General features: G+C 47.2%; 1 protein-coding gene across 6 annotated transcripts in view; it reads left to right on the top strand.

The window, feature by feature from the left end:
• RNF24 (ring finger protein 24) overlaps window positions 1-22,980 on the top strand; it is an 80,586-nt gene that overhangs the window by 47,364 nt on the left and 10,242 nt on the right. For 3 of the 6 annotated variants that reach the window (XM_028744134.2, XM_028744131.2, XM_028744132.2), the window contains one exon: window positions 18,237-18,386. In XM_028744134.2, the coding sequence (XP_028599967.1) occupies window positions 18,244-18,386 (143 nt within the window). In that variant the 5' untranslated portion in view covers window positions 18,237-18,243. Of the gene's footprint in view, window positions 1-433; window positions 563-16,200; window positions 16,477-18,236; window positions 18,387-22,980 lie in introns of those variants that run through there. The other 3 variants (XM_077933739.1, XM_077933737.1, XM_028744133.2) reach the window with 3 other exon arrangements.

The following is a 22,980-nucleotide window of genomic DNA, read 5'->3' as shown; positions in this document are numbered from 1 at the left end:
ATGATCGAGGATTAGATATTATTAGCTCTGTTCTGGGCAGCCGTTTCGCCCTGGCAGAAATCCCATACATGAACCCCATGTTGAAACCTCGTGTTGTTGCCGTGTTGCCTTTTTAACCGGGGAGTCTCCCAAACCCCCCATTGAAAACCTAAAAATTATATCCTAGGACGTGAGCCGACTTAAAGCCTCTCCGCTGCCTCTCCTCCCATACGCCCCTTTTGCTCAAGTTAAAAAATAGTTACTTAGAAATTGCTACCAGCTGGAGCTAAGCCTCTCTGAACTTTCCCCTTCTTCTTTAAATAACATTTGTGGTGTATTCTTGGCCAGCGTTTTGACATTTCTTGGAACCAACAAATCTCTCTCTCTCCCTCTCTCTCTCTCTCTCTGTCGCACACCGACACACAACACATGCACAATTATTTCCTTTTCACAGAATTGTAGAGTTGGAAGGGACCGCGAGGGTCATCTAGTCCAACCCCACTGCAATGCAAGAATCTTTTGACCTAGGTGAGACTCGAACCCATGACCCTCACATTACAAGTCTCAAGCCGGTTCAAATGAGGTACATTTCATCTCTGATTTTCCTTAGACTTTCCTTATTTTGTTTCTTATATTTTCCTTCTCCCGTAATTCTTTTGGGTTTTGAGACACTCTCTCTGTCCGGTGCTAAAAATCTGAGGAAATCCTACATGGAAAACTGTATTTCCCTGTGCGCAACAGCTGTTCCTTTCCAGTTTTCTGCAAAAGCAAAGGGTGGTATCCAGCTAACTTGCATTCAGAGAAGACCCATTGAAATCAATGGACCTAACTTGTTCATTCATTTCAATGGGCCTATTCTGAATTCTAAAAACTTAGTCAATTACCTCCCAAACTGTTTAGGCAGCTAGGGGGAGGGCACTTTGCTGAAGATGGGTCACTGCACCGATCCTGCGTTGTCATTTTGTTTTCCAAAGGGATAGCCATGTTAATCTGTGACAGCGAAACAAACCCAGAGTCCTGTAGCACTTTTAAAGATTAATTTGTTACGCCTTCAGCTTTTCTGGAGTAGATTCTTGCCTCCTCAAAGGAACGTCCCTCCTTCATTTGCAGGTTTCTGTATTCATCGAGGAATGTTATTTTTAATGCTTTAGCCAAAGGTAGGGTCTGTCTTTACTCTCCCCCAGGGCTGAGAATGGGAAATGTGGTTGGAATTTGGCTGGGGATTTTTTTGTGGCAAAGTGGTTTTCTTTCCTTTGTGTCTGTGATTTGCTTTCCTTCAGATGGACAGGCTTGATTTGCATGCATTTAATTTGCTGGTGCTTTTTCTTCTGGAGGAGAAGAGGAGCTTGGATTTGATATCCCGCTTTATCACTACCCCAAGGAGTCTCAAAGCAGCTAACATTCTCCTTTCCCTTCCTCCCCCACAACAAACACTCTGTGAGGTGAGTGGGGCTGAGAGACTTCAGAGAAGTGTGACTGGCCCAAGGTCACCCAACAGCTGCATGTGGAGGAGCGGAGACATGAACCCGGTTCACCAGATTACTAGTCTACTGCTCTTAACCACGACACCACACTGGCTCTCTGGTGGTCCAGAGCCAGACCAACGCTGGGCTCCCAACTCCCATCATCCAGTGTGGCCAATGGCTGGGGATGATGGAAGTTGTAGTCCAACTAGATATTGATGAGCGTCAAGTTGTCCACCCCTAATGCAGATCTAACATGGGATACTAAATGGCAGAGAAACAGGCATGCGGACCCTAACAGGTGTTTTCAAGCGTTTTGATCAAACCGCTAGGTTCTGAGGTTGATGTTGCCTCCTTTCCCAGGAAGGTACCAGTTCCTCTGGTTTGGGCTAAGCGGATGCATGCGAATTTTGAAATACAGAAGGTGTTTTGCCCAAGCCTGACAAAGACCTTCCTCACCATCAGCCTGACAAAGACCTTCCTCAAGCCCCACCATCAGCCTGACAAAGACCTTCCTCAGGACATCTCCAGCCTTCCACTCATCAGCATTGTTGACCACACGCTTGAGGTGGTCAATGATTTTCTCTTCCTCTTCATGGATGCTGAGCTGGACAAGCAGATTGGCAAGGCAGCGACAGCTCGCATCTCCAAAAGGGCATGGGAGAATGCGATGCTAACGTCCAATTCCAAGATGAAGGTCTACCAGGTTTACATGTTGAGCACGAAGCTTTATGGAAGTGAGTTGTGGGCAGATTAGAACCGCCAGGAGCAGCACATGGCAGGACAGAGTCCCCAGCAAAGATGTGCTCTCCCAAGCCCAGCATGTTCACACTTCTGTCTCAGCGACATCTGCGCTGGCTTGGTCATGTTCTCAGAATGGAAGATGGCAAGATCCCCAAGGATGGGCTCTTATGGGGAGCTGGCTTCAGGGACCAGGCCTGTTGGCCTGAAACTCTGCGTTTCAAAGACATCTGCAAACATGACAACATGGCTAGCAACATCAGCCATGTGAGAATCCGTTGTGCGGTGCCTGGAGGCAGAGAGTCAAGTTGGGCACCCACAGCAGTGACCGGAGGAGGAATGACCAGTGGGAGGAGTGCAGAGAGAATGAACTCCCAGGTGCATCTGCAGCAACACAACCGGTCCCCTTCGTCTGCCCCAGCTGCAACAAAACATGTCTCTCCTGTATTGTTCTCTACAGCCACAGCAGGCGCTGCAAGTTCCAACAGTTTGACTTCACCCCCAAAGGCACACTCCTCTGTTGTCTCCCAAGACAGACGGATGCCAATCAGAAGGAGGCTGACACTCAGTTGTCAGGTGTCTTTTTAGTGTAATAATCTAAGTTTCTAGGGTTCGACGCTGACCACGACGGAACCTCAAGCCGGGTTTTTGAAAGCAACCGCAGGAAATCAATGTTAGGGCTGTGTATATCCCAAACATTCGCCTCGGGCACCCCCGACTCTGTTGTTGTCTCTCTGTGTTGTGGTTCAAGCAATATGGCTTTCAGTGTTTCTTACTTCTCGCAGTCTTGCATCCTGCTGTAATTTTCCTCTCTGCCACTGTTGAGCTGTTCTGGTATCTTTCTCCCTCTCCTTTTGATCTTCCTCATAGGCCAGCAGTCCTATCTTTCCTGCAGAGGTGTGTCCACTTCCCCTGAAACAGATTGTGATCCGTGGAGGTTTCTAAGGAGAGTTTGGGTGGCCACCTGTCATGAATGCTTTAGTTGAGATTTCTTCGTTGCAGGGGGTTGGAATAGATGACCCTTCCAACTCTGGGATTCTGTGACTGCTGACTTTCGCCCCACCCACCCCAATAGTCATTTGCTGACATACAAAGCTGAGGGGAGCCAAGGAAAAAGAATGGAGGCAGTTTGCAGGGCGGGGGGGCAGATGACAGGACTGGAGGCAAGGAAGGGAAAAAAGAGACATTTTGAGTATGTCAATGGCTGACCACTGTTGGAGGCAGGATACTGGTCTCCTGTGGGTCTTGATCTGATCCAGAAAAAAAGCAGTTATTGGGGTTCGAATCAGCATCTTGAGACCTTACGCAATGTGAGTTCAGTCCTCAAATCAGGGTTTAACTTTGAGCCTCTTTATATACTGTTGACCTATTTCCAACACGTTCATTCTGTGAAAAGTGCGAAGGGGAGCTGTGCTTTCACTGGTCCCAAGTATTGAACTATTGATTTAAACTATTGATGGATTGAAACACTGACCTTCTAACAAACGGATTACATTTATTTTCCTGTTGCTCAATCTTCAATTATCGGTTTCGTTGTCGAGATCTCGGAGGACTTGTTAAGACGATTTGCAACTTCGTAATAAGCAGAAGCCGCCTTTCCCTGTGTGGTGGTGATAATGACATCAGAGCATGACATCAGAGCGTGGGTGGTGGTGATGACATCACGCCGTGTAGGCGGTGCTTATGGCAAAAGTGGGTTGGGCTATTGCACAGTCTCTTGGCGTTAGGGCAGTCTTCTCTGGCCTGTTGCTTCCCAAATATTTTGGATCAGCCGCAGCCAGCATAATAGAGGGCAAAATTCCACCCTCCAGTCATTCGTTTTCTTCTTCTAAACTATTCACCGTCAAGAATATAGCCTCTTCCACTTTAAATCTCTCCTTTCTCAACAGCTGTCTTGCAGAGGAAAAACTTGGAAAAGTTTTGACTCTTCAGCCAGTAATGCGTGGAAATATGCTTTCTTGTCGGTATCTGGTTGTTTTTTTTTAAAAAAGCCTCTTAGTCTCTTGCCTCTGGCCAAAGGCAAAATTATCTCTGAAATGGTCGCAGAAATATTTGGCTGGTCTTTTTCCCGGGGCATTTTGGCACTCTCTATTTAAACGTTATCTCCTAAAGAGCATATTGAAGAATGTGACTCAGAAGAGAACGATCCCACAGGTCACAACGGAGTACATTTCCGAGTGTTTCTTTCATTCTCGGCTTTTTAAAGCACATTTGAAGAAGCATTTTTTTAAAGGGAAAAGAAAACATGTTTCAGAAGGTGGGGCAGGGGCTCCCTTGGGAAGAACTCCTGACGGCCTGTGTTAGAAGACGATAATCGGGCAGGGTGTTTATTTTTTGAGGGGAGCAGACAGACACTGCCAAGGGTTAATGTGTCCTAGTGAGAATTCTGCCTTGTTTTGTGTTCAAGTCACTCCTTCATCTGCTCAGACTCTGGAAATCCCTGCTGTTCATAGAACAGCTGAATGGATTCGGTTATTAAAGACGCTTTACTTTGTTTGCCGTTAATGCCTAGGTATTTCCTGGGTATAGGCAGTATTTGTGCCCCACAAACAATGTCTGGGCATGTCGCAAGTATATTTTCATTTAGATTTTGCAAAACCTAAATTTTTCTGACTTCTCCATCATAATTCTTAGTGTTTATGGAGCACTCCAGAGTGCCGTACATAACATCACTTTTAGGTAATCCTCACGACAGGCCGGAGATGTAGTTTAGTAGTGGTATTATCTTCCCTGTTTCGTTTTATTGTTATTATTTATTGGATTTGCTGCCCTATACCCAGAGGTTATGTAGGGGGTGGGACACCTTGCCCGAGGATGGAGCTCTGTGCTGCAACATAAACGCATCTCACACAACTCTGGAGGCAATTATATCGAGCTTCCCAATGACAAAATAAGACATCTACATTCCACCGAGTGTCCGTGTCTTTAAATGGAGCCTTTGCATAATTGCAGACAGATTTGTGCTTCTTGATTTCTCTGTCTTCCTTTGCGTGGTGTTTGGCTGACGACGGAAACACATGGCCCATCTAGCACCGAGGGCTCGCCGGCACTCCCACTTGTTCCGTGCCTAGAAAGCATGTGTCCGAGATCTGTGTCTTGAGACCTTTTTTCCAGTTGCCTCTCGGTGCTTTCCCCGAGAAAACCTGCTCTTTAGTGCGGAATTGGAACAAATGTCCCCTTGCGGAAAACCCAGCTGATGTTTGCTCGGATTCAGCGGCAGAGAGTGGGTGTCCCTCCCAGGGAAAGCGGTCAGACAAGCATCTTTGTCTCACGATCTAAAGGAAAGAAACAGGGATTGTTTGCTGGAACATGAAGGTTGTGGCGGCAAAGTGGGATGTGCTGGTTGTCTGGAACCCAAAACAGAGGACCTTCAGGTCCATGAATAATCATAGTTTAGAGGTCCCGGGCCCTAAGGGAGTCAGATTATCTTCCACCAGGGCCAGAGCCTTCTCAGTGATGGCTCCAACCTGGTGGAATGCTCTGTCCCATGAGACCAGGGCCCTGCAGGATTAGACTTCCTTCCACAGGGCCTGTAAGACAGAGCTATTATGCCTGGCTTTCAATTTGAACTTAGCCTGATCTTTTATTCCCCTTCCTTCCCTCCCCCTCCCCTTTTTGTGAAGATTACCCGCTCTGGGATCCCACAGCTAATTCTCCCCTGGTCTCCTCGCTGGCCCAAATAGGACTAATTTAGCCAGCTAGCCCTGGTGATCATCTAAAGTTTATTGGATGGATTTCCCCCCTAAATTGATTTTTGAATTCTGAATTTATTATTCACGTTTTATACTGTATTTTATGCTGTTTTTTGTCGCATCAATTAAGCATCAATGTTGAGCCTTGTGGAAAGATAACTGCCTAGGTAGGAGAAGTGAAATATGTACATCATATAGGAGCAAGACAACACGAAACACTGTTGCTGTATGTAGGTTTTATTTTATTGGTTTTTTATCTTATGTTTTGGAAATGTACATCCGGGTTTTTCCCCTTTACATTTTTTGGGGGGCCCCAAGAGAGTAGGGCCCTAAGCTATAGCTTGTTTGGCTTATACATAAATCCGGCACAGCCCACTTCATAACAGAGCAGTGATAAGGCTGCAGGGATATATTATGTGGAAGATTAGGCAACTGAGGCGAGCAAACACCAGGCCGAGCGGACACAAAACACACCTTTGCCCCACCTTGAGTAAAGTGCTCTCGCGCCCCTGGCCCCAGCCCCGATCCTCCGCAGCTGCTTATTCCTTCGGAAGCTTGCCACAAATGTGGGTTGTTTGCAGTGTCAATTTGGCTTTTCGTTTTTAAAATGTAGCTGTTTCAGTCTTCATTATCATCATCATCATCATCATCATCATTGTTTTGTTTGCCGCCTTTCCATAATTGAAACTATGCTCAAGGCGGCTTACAACACGACATAATTTACACAATTACAGTGGTGCCCCGCAAGACGAATGCCTCGCAAGACGGAAAACCCGCTAGACGAAAGGGTTTTCCGTCGCGGAGGCGCTTCGCAAAACGAATTTCCCTATGGGGTTGCTTCGCAAGACGAAAAAATCTTGCACGTCCCCGCGGGTTTTTCCCGCTCCCCCCCCCCTTTTCCTAAGCCGCTAAGCCGCCTATCAGCTGTTCCGCTGATAACCCGCTTAACAGCTGATCGCGAAAAGCCGCTAGACAGCTGTAGTGCTAATCCGCTAAGCTGTCAATGGGCTTGCTTCGCAAGATGAAAAAACCGCTAGACGAAGAGAATCGCGGAACGGATTCTTTTCGTCTTGCGAGGCACCACTGTACAAACATAGCAGAAGTCATAAACAATAAGTAAAGCACATCAAAACATACACAACCAAATGGAAACAATTTCCACGTAAATCATAAGATTTAAGATACAACAACAAAAATAATAAATAATAATACATTTTTATTTATACCCCGCCTGCCCCGGCCAGAGCCGGGCTCAGGGCAGCTAACACCAGTAAAATTACATTTAAAAAAAACTCCAATTTAAAATACAGGTTAAAATATAATTTAAAATGCAGCCTCGTTTTAATAGTAGCCCATAGATCAAAACCATAAGGGGAGGGAAACATAAGGGTCAGAATGAGTCCAAGCCAAGTAGAACAGCTCCGTCTTGCAGGCCCTGCGGAAAGATGTCAAGTCCCACAGGGCCCTAGTCTCTTGTGACAGAGCGTTCCACCAAGTCGGGGCCAGTACTGAAAAGGCCCTGGCCCGAGATGAGACCAATCTAACCACCTTGCGACTTGGGACCTCCAAGGTGTTGTCGTTTGTGGACCTTAAGGTCCTCCACGGGGCATACCAGGAGAGGCAGTCCTGTAGGTACATGGGTCCTAGGCTGCGTAGGGCTTTAAAGGTCAAAAACAGCACCTTAAACCTGACCCTGTACTCCACCAGGAGCCAGTGCAGTTGGTAAAGCACTGGATGAATGTGATCCCATGGCAAGGACCCCGTAAGGAGCCTCGCTGCGGCATTCTGCACCCGCTGGAGTTTCTGGGTCAGTTTCAAGGGCAGCCCTGCGTAGAGTGAGTTACAGTAATCAAGCCTGGAGGTGACTGTCGCATGGATCAGTGTGGCCAGATCAGGACGAGAAAGGTAAGAGACCAACTGCTTAATACGGCAGAGATGGAAAAACGCCACCTTTGCTGTGGCTCCATGACAGAAGGCGCTGGCACTAATTGAGCCCCCCCCCCCCAAGAGATGGGAGTTGGCCTCCTAGCCCCATTTCGTCCCGACCCAGCCAGAGGACCTCTGTCTTCGAAGGATTTAACTTCAACCGGCTCCCAGGCAGCCATCCCGCCACAGCTTCCAAGCATCTGGTCAGTGTGTCCGGCGCCGAGTCAGGGTGGCCGTCTATCAACAGATAAAGCTGGCTGTCAATCATATCAATAACAGCAACAAGCTCTCTCAACACCCCTCTAGCCCAAGAATCTGTTCGACAGCCTCAGCTTTTGTAGCTGGAGTCAGTCCGCACTCCACTCTCCCAGGCCAGATGGGAAAGGGCCAGCCAGGCAGGGCGCAGGGCTCACAGCCAAGATGGTCTCATTTAAAACAACACGGATAAAAATTAAAAACAATTTAAAAGAGGAGCCCACCCCAAGCCAGGTGGAGAGAGGCAAGGGCAGGGCCCTTCAGACCCACAGCAAGCAATCTTCCATTCTTCTCGAGCCGTGTCTGCGGTTTTTGTGCCAAGTTTCCCTTCCTTTCCGTTTTTCCCTTGTTCTCCTGCAACTTCCAACAGATGCAAAGTGCAGAAAAGAGAATCCCGTTTTGTCTCCTCCTGGCTGCCTTCAAAGGAGGATTAGCCCAATTCAGGGGGAGATACAGCTGTCAATGGCTACTAGTCATCGCAATGGCTTTGTGCTCCTTCCAAGATCAGAGCCGCCCTGCTACAGCAGGTGACCCCGAGGTTCCAAATTTCAGTGGCGCCTGGTGCGACGCCAAAGTTCAGCACCCCCCTCCCTCTCGTACACCATTCTAAACAGGGTGGATAAAAAATCAATTATTATTTTTTAACAATTTTTTTTAAAAAATCCAGTTTTTTTTAAAAAAAATTAAATTGGATTTTTTTTAATTTAAATCAGTTTTTTTAAACTTAAATCGGATTTTTAAAATAAAATGCTTTTGGAGGAAAAATCTTTCTAAAGATAGTTTCCTTGTTAAGTTACATTATAGTGCAAAGGCTATTCATCAGGAAATAAGGATTTGTTTTAAGTTCTTCATGTTGCTAAAACTCAGTCTTAATGTTGTTGTTTTTTAAAAAAAGATTGTTTGACCACATCAGTTAACAAACATGGATACATATGCTATAACGTTATTGTTTTAGTTAAATAAATTGTTTAAATTGTTATTAAGTAAGTGATTATTTTTCTCCTTCCAATAAAGTACAGCAGAAAAGTTGTCCAAATATAAAGAGTTAACTTATTAAACCTCACAATGATTTCATAATTATCTGTCTATGTGTTTCTAATAGCGTAACCAAATCAGTATTTTTGGATATAACTGTAAAAACTGCTCTGAAAATTTATTATTCCAAAAATGAAACCTTCATCTTGTTGTAAATATTAAGATTATACCAGCAAGAATGACTCTTTCCGTTTAAAAAAAAAAGATTTAAATCATATCGTAAAACCTTTATTGGCATCACATACAACATCCAAAACAAATCAATACAGAATTACCACTTCCCCAGTGGCACAAAACATTTGCTAAAAGAAAGGAGGCAGAGCAGTCTTATTGACTAGTGATTCAAATTGTGATTTAAATTGTGATTTCAATTGATTTGGTTTAAATCAAATCCACCCCGATTCTAAATCATAGCTGTGGCGTCCCCAACGACATCCCTGAGGCTCTGTGCCCAGGTCAACCGAACCAGGTAAAGGTAAAGGTAAAGGGACCCCTGACCATTAGGTCCAGTCGTGACCTACTGGGGTTGCGGCGCTCATCTCGCTTTATTGGCCGAGGGAGCTGGTGTACAGCTTCCGGGTCATGTGGCCAGCAGGACTAAGCCGCTTCTGGCGAACCAGAGCAGCACACGGAAACGCCATTTACCTTACCACCAGAGCGGTACCTATTTATCTACTTGCACTTTGAGGTGCTTTCGAACTGCTAGGTTGGCAGGAGCAGGGACCGAGCAACAGGAGCCCACCCCATCACGGGGATTCGAACTCCCGACCTTCTGATCGGCAAGTCACACACCCCTAAACACCCCCCTCTACATCCTGCCTCTGAATGCTAACTTCTGGGTCTTGCAAGCAGGGAGAGTGTTTTGGCCCTCGCTTGACCTGCTTGCGGACATCCCATGGGGGCACCTCACCAGACCAGGCATTCTGTCGACACACAGCCAAGTGCCAAGGTATGACCCGCCACGGAGGCCTCGCCCAGGTTTCCCACCCTCCTCTTTAACTTGGCACTGCAGTCAACACCTGGCAACTTCTTGTTTGCATCCGTCTGTCTCGTGAGACAACGGAGGAGTGCGCCTTTGCCGGTGAAGTCAAGCTGTTGGAACTTGCAGCACCTGCTGTGGCTGCAGAGACCGATACAGGAGAGACATGTTTTGTTGCAGCTGGGGCAGAGGAAGGCGTCTGGCTGTGTTGCTGCAGATGCACCAGGGAGTTCATTCTCTCTGCACTCCTCCCACCGGTCATTCCTCCTCTGGCCACTGCTGTGGATGCATGACCTGTCTGTCTGTCTTTAGGCACTGTGGCCATCTGCAAGGGATTCCCACATTGCAGGGGTAAAGTCTGCTTGGGAGGCCCCCACTTCCTGCTCAATTTTTTGTATAGCAGTGGGGTTGGACTAGATGACCCTGGGGTCCCCTCCAGTTCCATGATTCTAGGACAGGCTTCCTCAACCTCAGCCCTCCAGATGTTTTTGGCCTTCAACTCCCATGATCCCTAGCTAGCAGGACCAGTGGTCAGGGATGATGGGAATTGTAGTCTCAATGTTGTCTTACTGTGAGTTGAATGCATGCCAAGTAGGGTGCATATTCCTGTGTCAGTAGATACAGAACCACCACCACCCCTTTCTTTTTTCTTTTTTCACCGGTCAACCTTATTCCAGGAGGTTAGGGAAGCTGCAGAACAGCTCTGGCGAGAGATATTTTGCTCGGGGACTCCTAAAATTTGCCTGTTGGTTCCACCCAAAAAACACATACGTGCGCATTCCCTCGCACGGGGCGTGCAGCTAATTATTTGTTAACCAAGCTGCATTTATAATGTTTACCTCATTCATCCTCCTAACGAACTTAAGTGAAGCCAGGACACAGCCACTTGCCCAATTCTGACAAAGGAGCTAGGCTCTGAAATTGGGTTTCCTCCAAGTCCAGACCTAATACTGCGGCCTGCTTGTTCCCAAACGCCTTCTGCCATTGCATTCCTGTAGGAGTTCCCTGTCCTGAGACAGATAGATTGATTTTAAGTATTTATATACTTCTTTTCAGGTGGACCTCTCCAGTTTGCAGCATAATAATGGCGCTGTGGGTTAAAGCCTCAGCACCTAGGACTTGCCGATTGAAAGGTCGGCGGTTCGAATCCCCGCGGCGGGGTGCGCTCCCGTCGCTCGGTCCCAGCGCCTGCCAACCTAGCAGTTCGAAAGCACCCCCGGGTGCAAGTAGATAAATAGGGACCGCTTACTAGCGGGAAGGTAAACGGCGTTCCATGTGCTGCGCTGGCTTGCCAGATGCAGCTTGTCACGCTGGCCACGTGACCCGGAAGTGTCTCCAGACAGCGCTGGCCCCCGGCCTCTTAAGTGAGATGGGCGCACAACCCTAGAGTCTGTCAAGACTGGCCCGTACGGGCAGGGGTACCTTTACCTTTACCTTAATAATAATATTTTGAAATACAAAGTTGGGAGAAGATACTTTGACATGCAGGCTGGAGCGAGGGGGCGTTGAGGGGAGCGTGGGATATTCTGAATACCTGCGTAATAAACATAAGACAGATAACGAAGCTGGTGGCACACCTTTGGGATCAACCGTTCGGCGGCTTCGTAGAATTGGAAGGGACCCCATGGGTCATCTAGTCCAACCCCCCGCAGCACATGGAATACTTCCCCAGAGAAGTATTACTCGCCAGAGTTTGTTTTGCGCGAGAGGTGTGTGCGGGAGAGAGAGTTGTGCTTGCCCGTATCTTTGTTTGCCCAATTAATTAATCATCCCTATCAGTTAACCCACACCACAACCTTTTCATTACTGTTTATAAAGTGCAGGGAATTCAGGTGGCAGTGCTAGTGACCTAGTTTTTCTCTTGGTAAAACTCGAGTGAAGCAAACATGTAAAAAAACGTCCACTGAAGCACTGTGGCCTTAACCCAAACAGTCCCGTAATTCGATTCCGCACCTTTATTCTCATCCAGTAGCAGCAGCAGCACCCTATCCTTGTTGCAGGGGGAATGGGCCAGGATCCCTGTTGGCTGCAGAGTGGTGTGAGGGGCAGGCGAGACCCTTTCCAATAATGGCATCACTGGCGCTGTCCAATAGGTAAAGGTAAAGGGACACCCGACCATTAGGTCCAGTCGTGGACGACTCTGGGGTTGCGGCGCTCATCTCGCTTTATTGGCCGAGGGAGCTGGCGTACAGTTTCCGGGTCATGTGGCCAGCATGACTAAGCCGCTTCTGGCGAACCAGAGCAGCGCACGGAAACACCGTTTACCTTCCTGCTGGAGCGGTACCTATTTATCTACTTGCACTTTGACATGCTTTTGAACTGCTAGGTTGGCAGGAGCAGGGACTGAGCAACGGAAGCTCACCCCGTTGCAGGGATTCGAACCGCCAACCTTCTGATTGGCAAGCCCTAGGCTCTGTGGTTTAACCCACAGCGCCACCCACATCCACTAATGGCTTTCCACTAATGGTGTCACTGGCACTGTCCAATATCTCCATAGCCCATGCTGAGTTTGTAATCAGGATGGCAGAAATCTCACTTGCCCCGCAGCAAATGACCCTGTTTCGAGTCTCCAGAAAAGGTAGCGCTCGCCTAACAGAAGCACTCTCTTACGATAGCATCTGAATCCCAGGCGTTAAGCAGGAGAGGCAGTGTGGTGTAACAGTTAGAGTGTCGGACTATGGCAGTGAGAGACCAGGGTTCGAAACCCCGCTCAGCCATGAAGCTCACTGGGCAACCTTGGGCCCGTCGCTGTCTCTCTCCCCCCCCCGCCCCCGGCAACCTACCGCGCAGGGTTGTTGTGAGAATAACATAGGGAGAGCCAGGAGGAAAAGGTGGCGTAGAGGCAGTAAGTAAATAAACAAGGGATTCTTTGTTCTATTTATAATAAAAAGCATTTATATGCCGCCTCCTCATGAAATACCAGGGCATTGTACAGCAACATTTTTTTAAAACCCTTTATGTTGAGTATTTGTCTCAATGAACCTGTTTTCAGCAGTGTAGAAAAATGTTTCCCGTGTCGACAGCTTTCTCAACACAGCTTGAATAAGCAAATCTTTCCGCGTGAGTTCGTCATGCAGTCAAATGATTGGCTTAGTAGCAGCTAGGCAACGTCCTGTTTGATGCTTGAACCCTCCTTGCACAGGAATACCCCACGCAGCCAATCAGATACTATTAAAAAATAATAATATTCCAAACATGCTTAGGGTCTTATTTCCTCCTTTACCTACTTGAAAACCAAAAGTGACACGTGAAATATCTACCTCTTTTCCTTTCTTTCTCTTTTGCGCAAATTGGCCTACAGATAAAGTCGCCAGCTTTCTCCTGGTAGAGTCCCTTCAACCATGAACTTGCAGAAACCTTAGCAGGTGAAGTCCCGGAGTTGGGCATGAACGGCTAGGGGCATGTTTGCGTGCTGAATTTCAGGAAATTCAGGAAAGGCTCGTCCGTATAAATGCAGTGAGTGTGTGAATAAGCTTTGGGAATAAAAATAGAATTCCATTATACAGGCTGTTTTGTTGGCTGCCAGGTGAAACATTTCCTCCTTTTTTGCTGGGGGCATGCGGGTCCGTGCAGTTGAAAGCCTTTTCAGCCCACTCCTTGACGGAAAAGGCTCCCAAAGGTCAGTAACCAATAAGCCTGTTCTAGGCTGCATCAAGAGAAGTAATATTCCTGCTGTATTCTGCATTGGTCAGAGCTGGGTAGCTCCATTGCTTAGCGCGTGGTGCTGATAACGCCAAGGTTGCAGGTTCGATCCCCATATGGGACAGCTGCATAGTCCTGCATTGAACTGGATGACCCTCAGGGTCCCTTCCAATTCTACAGTTCTGTAATTCTATGACCACACCTGGAGCTCTCGCTCTAACCACTACACCGCACTGCCTCTGCGCACATCACTTGGTGACCAGCCGCTTTTTTTATTTGTTGACAATTACATTTACAGCCATACCTCAGGTTACAGACGCTTCAGTTTGTGTTTTTTCGGGTTACGGGTCGGAATGGGTTACTTCTGAGTTTCGGCAGTTGCGCATGTGCAGAAGCGCTAAATCACACTTTGTGCATGCGCAGAAGCGCCGAATCGCAACCCGCGTGTGCGCAGACACAGGTTGCGAACATGCATCCCACACGGATCACTGTATATACCATCACCTTTCTCTTGCAAGGACCTTAGGGCGGGGCACATCGTTCTCTCCTCTCGCTGCTCACCCTCACAACAGCCCTGTGGAGTAGGTTAGGCCAAGAGATGGTCTGAAGGTCAGCTTCATGGCTGAGTGGGGATTCGAACCCTGGTCGCCAGGGTCGTAGTCCAACACACTAACCATTACACCATGCTGACATGTGGGCAGAGTGGTCTGTTTGGGAGCCAATGAATGTGGTGCTGGAGCTCAGGATGTTCATTCCTGGCATCAGCTCTCCAGGAGTCGAAACAAGGTTCTCTTGCAGGATGCAGTGATTGAACCTGGGTTCTTCTGCATTCAGGACAGGTGTCCCACGACTGAGCCACCCTCCATCTCAAGGAACAGTTCTTAAAGTCACAAAGCCGTCCATGGCACAGATTTTGCGTAAAATCTGTGCACATTGGTTTATGTGCATAGATGCAAGCTAAGTCAGGGCGAGGCAGGGGTCTCACAAGCTCTGAGCTTTGCAACATGCCCAGCAGCTCTGCTGTCGCACGAGGATTTGAACCCTAGTCTCCCAGATCCTCATCCGACACTCTTACCCAGGCATAGGCAAACCCGGCCCTCCAGATGTTTTGGGACTACAATTCCCATCATCCCTGACCACTGGTCCTGTTAAGGTGCATGGGAGTTGTAGGCCAAAAACATCTGGAGGGCCGAGTTTGCCTATGCATGCTCAAATCCAATAGTTCTCAAACTTTGTTCTCTGGGCCACGCTTTCAGAATGAAAATTTGCTCACGCCACTCCAGTTTTTTTTATTGATAAGAAATACATTTGGGTGGGGAGAACCAATTCCTAGCAGTGCCTGATTTGTGACACAGTACACAACTGCTTAAGGATACGATCGTGTGACATCCAGAACGTAGAAAACAATCCCGCTTAAAAAATAACATGAATCGTTCCCAAAATATAATTATAATCAAGCTCCTTACATATGTACATTAAGCATGTGTAACTCCATGAGAAGTGGGAGCTTGCTTTTGCCTGATAATCTCGTTTATCCAGTGCTTTACCAACTGCACTGGCTCCGGGTGGAGTACAGGGTCAGGTTTAAGGTGCTGGTTTTGACCTTTAAAGCCCTACACGGCCTAGGACCCACTTACCTATGGGACCGCCTCTCCTGGTATGCCCCACGGAGGACCTTAAGGTCTACAAATGACAACACTTTGGAGGTCCCAAGTTGCACAGTGGTTAGATTGGTCTCAGCTAGGGCCAGGGCCTTTTCAGTACTGGCCCCGACTTGGTGGAACGCTCTGTCACAAGAGACTAGGGCCCTGTGGGACTTGACATCTTTCCGCAGGGCCTGCAAGACGGAGCTGTTCTGCCTGGCCTTTGGTTTGGACTCAGTCTGACCCTTATGTTTCCCTCCCCTTATGGTTTTGATCTATGGGCTACTTTTAAAATGAGGCTGCATTTTAAATTGCATTTTAACCTGTATTTTAAATTGGTTCCCCCCCCCCCCAATTATGTTTTTACTGTAATTTTACTGGTGTTACCCGCCCTGAGCCCGGCTCTGGCTGGAGTATAAATAAAATTTATGATGATGATGGTGGTGGTGGTGGTGGTGTTATGTCTAATTTGAGACAAATCGCTCGTCATCAACACAAGCTTTTCTCTTTTCTGATCTTTCACATCTGTCAGAGTTGGAAATCTCTGTTTTGGATCCTAACTACAATTGTCCTCAGTACCCCTTGATGTTCTCGCACTCATTTTGAAAAGATACCTCTCCCATCTTTTGCAAGTTTTTTTTATAAAAGAGCTTGAAAGCTGCCAAGCAGCTGTGCAGCCTCCGCGCTGGGGTGTCGGGGGGGGGGCCCGAAGAGCACCGTGTGAAAATTGCAAAAACCCCATTCTTGTGACGCTTGTAATTTTCCTCTCTCTCTGCCACATGCTCAATGGAAATCTCCTCCCCTTGAAAGCCAAACATAATAAAAGCCACGATAGGGAAGCCACGCCTGGAAACCAAAAGGGGAAACAGCGCTCTGCCTATAGGATCACTCTGCGGGACCAAGCCAAGGCAGGAATCAGCTCAGAGCCTTGGAGATCTGCCAAGTTGAGCTGCGGAGGCTGGATCTTCCAAGAGGGAATTTCTGCCGTATGAGAGGGCTGTTTCTCGGGGCTGCCAAAAAGCATTATTCATCTTAAGCCAGGAGCCGCTTAGAAGGAAACTTTCTCCCCGTCCGTTTTTTAACCGTTTTGCCCGACCCGCCGCTCCGATGCCGCACAGCATGTGAGTCCTAATTGTGCTGGAATTGTCCGAAGAGCCTCTTAGGAGGGCTGCTTGGGTTAATGTCTGGGGAGGGAAAGGCAGAATCGAGAAGATCAAATAAAAAAGAAGGTGGCAGAAGTTTTGCCACTCTGCTTTGTTTGGTCAGTGTTGCCTCCGCGGTGCTGGGCTTGGCCCTGGAGCCGCGAGCCTTTCTCAAGGTTGACAAACTTGCTTTGCATTTAGCAACACTTTGGAGGTCCCAAGCCTCAAGAGCCTGCCTGGTGTTTTTACATGAGTGGAATGTGTGCTTTTATTTAAAATGCACCTCTGGGTTATTTGTGGGGCATAGGAATTCGTTCATTTCCCCCCCAAAATATAGTCCGGCCCCCCACAAGGTCTGAGGGACAGTGGACTGGCCCCCTGCTGAAAAAGCTTGCTGATCCCTGATCTACACAAACCTCCATGTTGTCTCTTTTTGGGGAGTGGGGGGCAGGCTGAGGAAGGGAGGGACCTCATTAACTCCGCCTTGTGGTAAAGTTATGGCGAAGGTAGCTTGGAAACTGCCTTATTTCTCTCTGTGGGCTCCTCCAGGCTTATTCTCTGTTTATTGAGCATTCGTCCTGATTTGCTTTGCTTACTCAGTTAGACTACATACGGACTTTATTGAGCATTTGTTCCAGTATGACTGTGGGACAGTTATACAGCCAGTGCTTTTTTTCTTTAAGAATGTTTAGGGGTACTCCCATTTTCCTACTCATATTGAAATACCGCCCCTCAATGAGGCCAAACTTAGATTCACAAAATGTTTAGGGGTATGCGTACCCCTGCGAACCCCCCCCCCCCCAAAAAAAGAAGCACTGTATGCAGCTATATACTCCACGTGTTCAAACCTAGCTTATCTCTAGGAACAACAACAGCGGAACACTGTTACTGGTCCTGAATTATTGTTGTTGTTGTTGTTGTATTTGTATGCCGCTCATCTAAACTGGGTTGCGCCAGCCTCTGTGGGCGGCTGCCAACAGAATATTAAAAACACAACAAAGCATTAAAAACTTCCCTAAACAGGGCTGCCCTCAGATGTCTTCTAAAAGTCAGATAGTTGTTTATTTCCTTGACAACTGAAGGGAGTGTGTTCTACAGGGTGGGCGCCACTACCAAGAAGGTCCTCTGCCTGGTTCCCTGTAACCTCACTCCTCGCAGTGAGGGAACCGCCAGAAGCCCTTGGCGCTGGACCTCAGTGTCCGGGCTGAATAATGGGGGTGGAGACACTCCTTCAGTTATACTGGGCCGAGGCCATTTAGGGCTTTAAAGCTCAACACCGGCACTTTGAATTGTGCTCAGAAACGTCCTGGGAGCCAATGTAGATCCTTTAAGACCGGTGTTATATGGTCTCAGCAGCCTCTCCCAGTCTGTGATGGGGATGATGGGAACTGTAGTCCAAGAAACAGCTGAAGACCCAAGTTTGGGAAACCTTGGGTTAGACTATAGCTGGTCTTTATTGAGCATTCACTCTGATTTGTTTGCAGAGAGGTTATACAGTGATGAGACAGTTATACGACAATGAGCATTTATGATGATTTGCCTGCTTGGTGTGATACTACAGAGGGCATCTTCTTGCTAATTGCCCATCCCACACTTTTAATTGCGTTTCTCCATCATTTTTTTAAAAAACAATGTTGTAATCCGCTTTGGGATTCGTTGAAATCAAAGCTATATTGTTTCCAGGAAACAATCATTCAGAATTCTCACCGCCTTGTTTTTTGTTTCGTTTTTCTTGCCAGACCATCCATGAGCTCAGATTTCCAGCATTACAGTTTCAGGATGCCAAACATTGGATTTCAGAACCTGCCTCTCAACATATACATTGTGGTCTTCGGCACGGCCATCTTTGTCTTCATCCTGAGCTTACTCTTCTGCTGCTATTTGATCAGGTAAGGACACAGAAGAGAACAGGTGGGCGAAGGCCGCTCTATTCCAAAGACAGGCTGCCAGGGGACTGCGTGGCGGGAGGTGCCAAAAGCTAGAGGACACCCACCTTGGTGGCAGAGGCTGGCCGTTCGCCATTTGGAAAGAAGGAGGTTGCGTTCAGCTCGGCAGATGCAAGGAAATGTCTGAGATTCCTGTGTGTAAGGCACCCACTCTGTGAGGCTGGCTTCTTGCCAGGGGGTTCCTTTTAGAGAGCCAGTGTGGTGTAGTGGTTAAGAGCGGTAGTCACGTAATCTGGTGAACCGGGTTCGCGTCTCCGCTCCTCCACATGCAGCTGCTGGGTGACCTTGGGCCAGTCACACTTCTTTGAAGTCTCTCAGCCCCACTCACCTCACAGAGTGTTTGTTGTGGGGGAGGAAGGGAAAGGAGAATGTTAGCCGCTTTGAGACTCCTGAAGGGGAGTGAAAGGCGGGATATCAAATCCAAACTCTTCCTCTTCTCTTCTTAGTCTTCCCCAGTCTTCCCCAAATCCTGCTGCCTCTAGAGAGAGCAGGCGATTTTTGTCTCCCAACTCCCTTGCTTAGGAGAACTTTGCTCCGAGGTTTCCACTCGCAGAGTGGAAGCGTTCCTTTGATGTACGCAGCTCACATTGTGCCATCCTAATGTTGACAGATTCCAGTTCCCATCATTCCTGGGCCGTTGGCCAGGATGACTGAGACTGATGGGATCTGGAGACCAGGAACATCCAGAGGGGACCATGTTGTCTACCTCTGTTCTAAGCAGTCCTGAGGATCCTGGTTCAGAAAAGCAATTTTCTGGTTTTTGAGAAGATTCATTTTTTGTGAATGCGTCTTTTCCTGGTGCACAGGGGAAATAGTTTCCATTTGGCGATTCGCGCATGAACCTGCCATCTCCCTTTCACAGCTGTCGGGATGCGGAAGCGAACTTTTCAAGGAATTTGCTCTTTCTAACCCTTCAGGGCATCTATCTTTCTCTCTCCCTCTCCTGCAAATAACTTGCATACTTGTGGTTAAGAAATTGTCTGTATTTTTTTCCCCCCCGCCCACCTCTCCAAAGTGTCTTGCATGCCAGCTGCTCTCCGAGCAGTGCGGTTTAAAGGTTAGTCGATGAAACAGGCTCAACTTGTTAATCTGAACAAAGTGGGAAAAGGCAGCCCTTTCCAAACCAATTGCCACTTGGGAAGTTTGAATATTCAGTGGCGCAGACCAAACAGGTTGGAGTAGGATATTTGCAGGGTGTGTCTTTAGCTTTAAGAAAGTCTGTGTGCCGGACACCAAAACAGCAGGCTAAGTCCGGCGGGTATTCATTCAACAGACAATATTCTGGCTCTTGGCGGTGGTCAGGAACAAAGGGATTTTATTGTGTGGGATTAGCTCCTATTGTGACACATCTTGCACAAAGATTGGTATTCTAAACTATCAGCTCAGCAGTGATGGACTGTATGTTTTGCACCCATCAGAGAGAAAGACACTATTTGGCTACCGCTCCAAGCTACAGTTTAGTGTGACGAGACTGAGTCACACTAACACATGACTTTTTCACACCCCACCATGTCTCCCTCCCTCGTTCGTGGCCACAACGAAGAGTTTGTACTTCCATTCTTGTTGAATCGTACTATTGTGATACAAACCGGTAAACTCTGGTTGATCCATTAATAAAATAAAATAAAATTATATATATGTTTTTTCAAATTAAAATTTTAGAGTCACATATCCAACATACAACATCTCTTGGACTTCCCTCCTCCCCTTTGTGGGTCCTATTGTTAATCATTTCCTCCTGCATCTTTTATAATAATCCAAATCTTTTATCTCTCCATTGTATCCAAAATTCACCATTAAACTACAAGTGATATTCCAATCCTGCTGTTTACAATGGTCTTTAGGATAAGCTATAAATTTCCCCCATTCCTTATTAAAATTTTGGTCTTCTTGATTTCTGATTCTTCCGGTCATTTTAGCCATTTCGGTGTAGTCCATCAACTTCATCTGCCATTCTTCCCTGGTAGGGACTTTATCTTCTCTCCATCTCTGTGGTTGATCTTAGCTCGTTTCAAACAAACTATAGTTAACTTGGAACGATGGGCTTTAAAGCTGAGTCATTTAAAGGAACGACAGTTAACATTTGCTGTAGCCGAGGTGTTAGAACAAAGATTAATCTGTGGCTAATTGGAAGTGAAAGCTTCAGAACTCACCAGAACTCGGTTCTGGCACCTCTTGATACAGGATTGAGAGTAGGCGTGAGAAACCCAAAAGAGCATGCAAGTATGCGGGACCTTTAGCCCTCCGGCTAAACTACAACTCCCATCAGCCCCAGCAAGCATGGCCAGCAGCCGGGGGCGATGGGAGTTGTAGTCTAGCAACATCTGGAGAGCCAGAGATTCCCTCCACCTGGTTTAATTGTATTTTCCCAGTATTGCCCGGGTGCAGGTTCCTTCATGTAGCTGTGTTGGCTGATTTAAACAAATCTTAGCCAGTTGGTTGTGTGGGTTTTTAATTTAGTTAGCGATTCTTCCAGGAAGCTTATGGCGGCGTACTTGATTTCTTCCCACAGCCCTTTTATTCTCACAGCAATCTTCCGAGGTTGTTTGCATCTGGCCCAAGGTCACCCATTGAGCTTCGTGGCCGAGGGAGGATTTGAACAGAGTGCCACCCTAGTGTGACACGCTTAACAGTGACACCCCACTGGCTCTCGTCACTTAAAAGTACACGTGAGGGGGAAAACGATAGTTCTAAAACAAAAGGCATTCTTCCTTTGGTTTTTAGATTTTGCACCCGTTTGTCGCAGGAGTCATCACCTTAGAAGTGGATTTTCTTCTGATTTGGAGGGCAGGTTGATGGGGGGGGAGGAAGCCTCTTAAAATAGACCTAAGTATAGTTTTCTATTACTATTTCTTTTTTTAAAAAAGCAATTTAATTAATTGCAGCACCTTTCTAGCTGATGAAAATGTTTTTAGACCGATTAAGCGAACCAACTAATTGATGTAAGCGTTGTCAAGTAGAGACATTCAACATCCAATTTTCCCTTGAAGAAGGGCACTGTTATGAAGTCCTAACTGCTCCACTCAGAGGGTCTTGGGCTGATTTTTAATTTGCGCCGCCACCCCAGTGGCGATGCTCTCTTCCAGCTCTGTGACATTCGCATGTTGCAGCTAACGCCTTTTTGGCCGAAGCATAGCCATCAACAACATTTTAGAACACAAAACTATTGGGTGAGTGTCTTTGTTTTCAGCTCAGACCCAACAAGTCGTTTGTTGTTCCTCTTGCAAGGCCAAAGATGCCGTATCTCTCCGTCCCGCGATGTACATAGATGCCGTTTCTATTTCCCTGTTAAATCTAGTTATTTATACATAATTATGCGCTGTCGCGGCACCGAGTCTCGGGCGACTCCCGTCCACAAAGATTGCATTCTGCTCGTTCGTATAGAAAAAGAGCATCGTATCTGAAAGCACTGCACAGATCTCCATTCTTCCTTTTGGGCTGCAGATTTGTCCGTCGATTGCCACCGTGGGTTGTGAATGGGCTTTTTGGAGACATTGAGGGGCAATGCATGGCACGGACTTCGTGAGATAGCTCCACCACATCATGTACCGGGAACCTCGCTTCCTTTTGTCAGAAACCCCCTGTGTTAGAAAGCTAGCACGTCAGCAAGAAGGCTGGACCGGTTGTTTCACACAGAGGAAGATTTTGATATGTACAGTGGTACTTCAGGTTACAGACTCCGCTAACCCAGAAATAGTACCTCGGGCTAAGAACTTTGCTTCAGGATGAGAACAGAAATTGTGCTCCGACGGCAGCAGGAGGCCCCATTAGCTAAAGTGGTGCTTCAGGTTAAGAATAGTTTCAGGTTAAGAACAGACCTCCGGAACAAATTAAGTACTTAACCCGAGGTACCACTGTAGTAGCATGGATTATTCCTCTGTGTCTACTGCAGAGGTGCCATACTCTGGGGAAACCCAGTCAAATGGGCAGGATATTATTATTATTATTATTATTATTATTATTATTATTATTATTATTATCCTATGATGAGCTCGACCTGTGCATGCCCTAAACTATTTTGACTCTAAGCCAGAGCTGTCAATCATGAGTGCCAGCAGGATTTGGGATAAAAGAGGCCGCTTGGGTCCTTTAGCATTCTTGTTTAACTCAGGGATGGAGAACTTGCAGCCTTCCAGATGTTGTTTAAAAAAAAGCCCGGCTCACATCATCCCTGACCATGGACCACACTGGGTTGTGGCTGCTGGGATTCGGAGTCTGGCACATCTGGGATGGCTAAGGGTTCTCCCAACCTTATTTCAACTGGTCCCAAGGAGACTATCCTGAGGGGCAGGATCTGTGCGTGGGAATCTCAGGCCCCTGTGATGAGCGCCACTGGGATCTGGTGGGGTGGACAGCGGGTTCCTCTTTTGTGTCAAAGCGAAGGCTGAAGCAAAAACGGTTTTTTAAAAAAAAGAAAACAGAAGTACCAATTTGAACATCAATCTGCATAGGTCTTTTTTCCCCCATTAGTTATTAAAAAAACCCACAATCGAAACAACCACCCAGGAGTATTTATAGCAGGAAAAACAAGTTCCTG

This window comes from Podarcis muralis, chromosome 9 (genome assembly GCF_964188315.1).
Source record: "Podarcis muralis chromosome 9, rPodMur119.hap1.1, whole genome shotgun sequence".
NCBI lineage: Eukaryota > Metazoa > Chordata > Lepidosauria > Squamata > Lacertidae > Podarcis > Podarcis muralis.
This window is presented reverse-complemented; position numbering and strand designations above follow the sequence as displayed.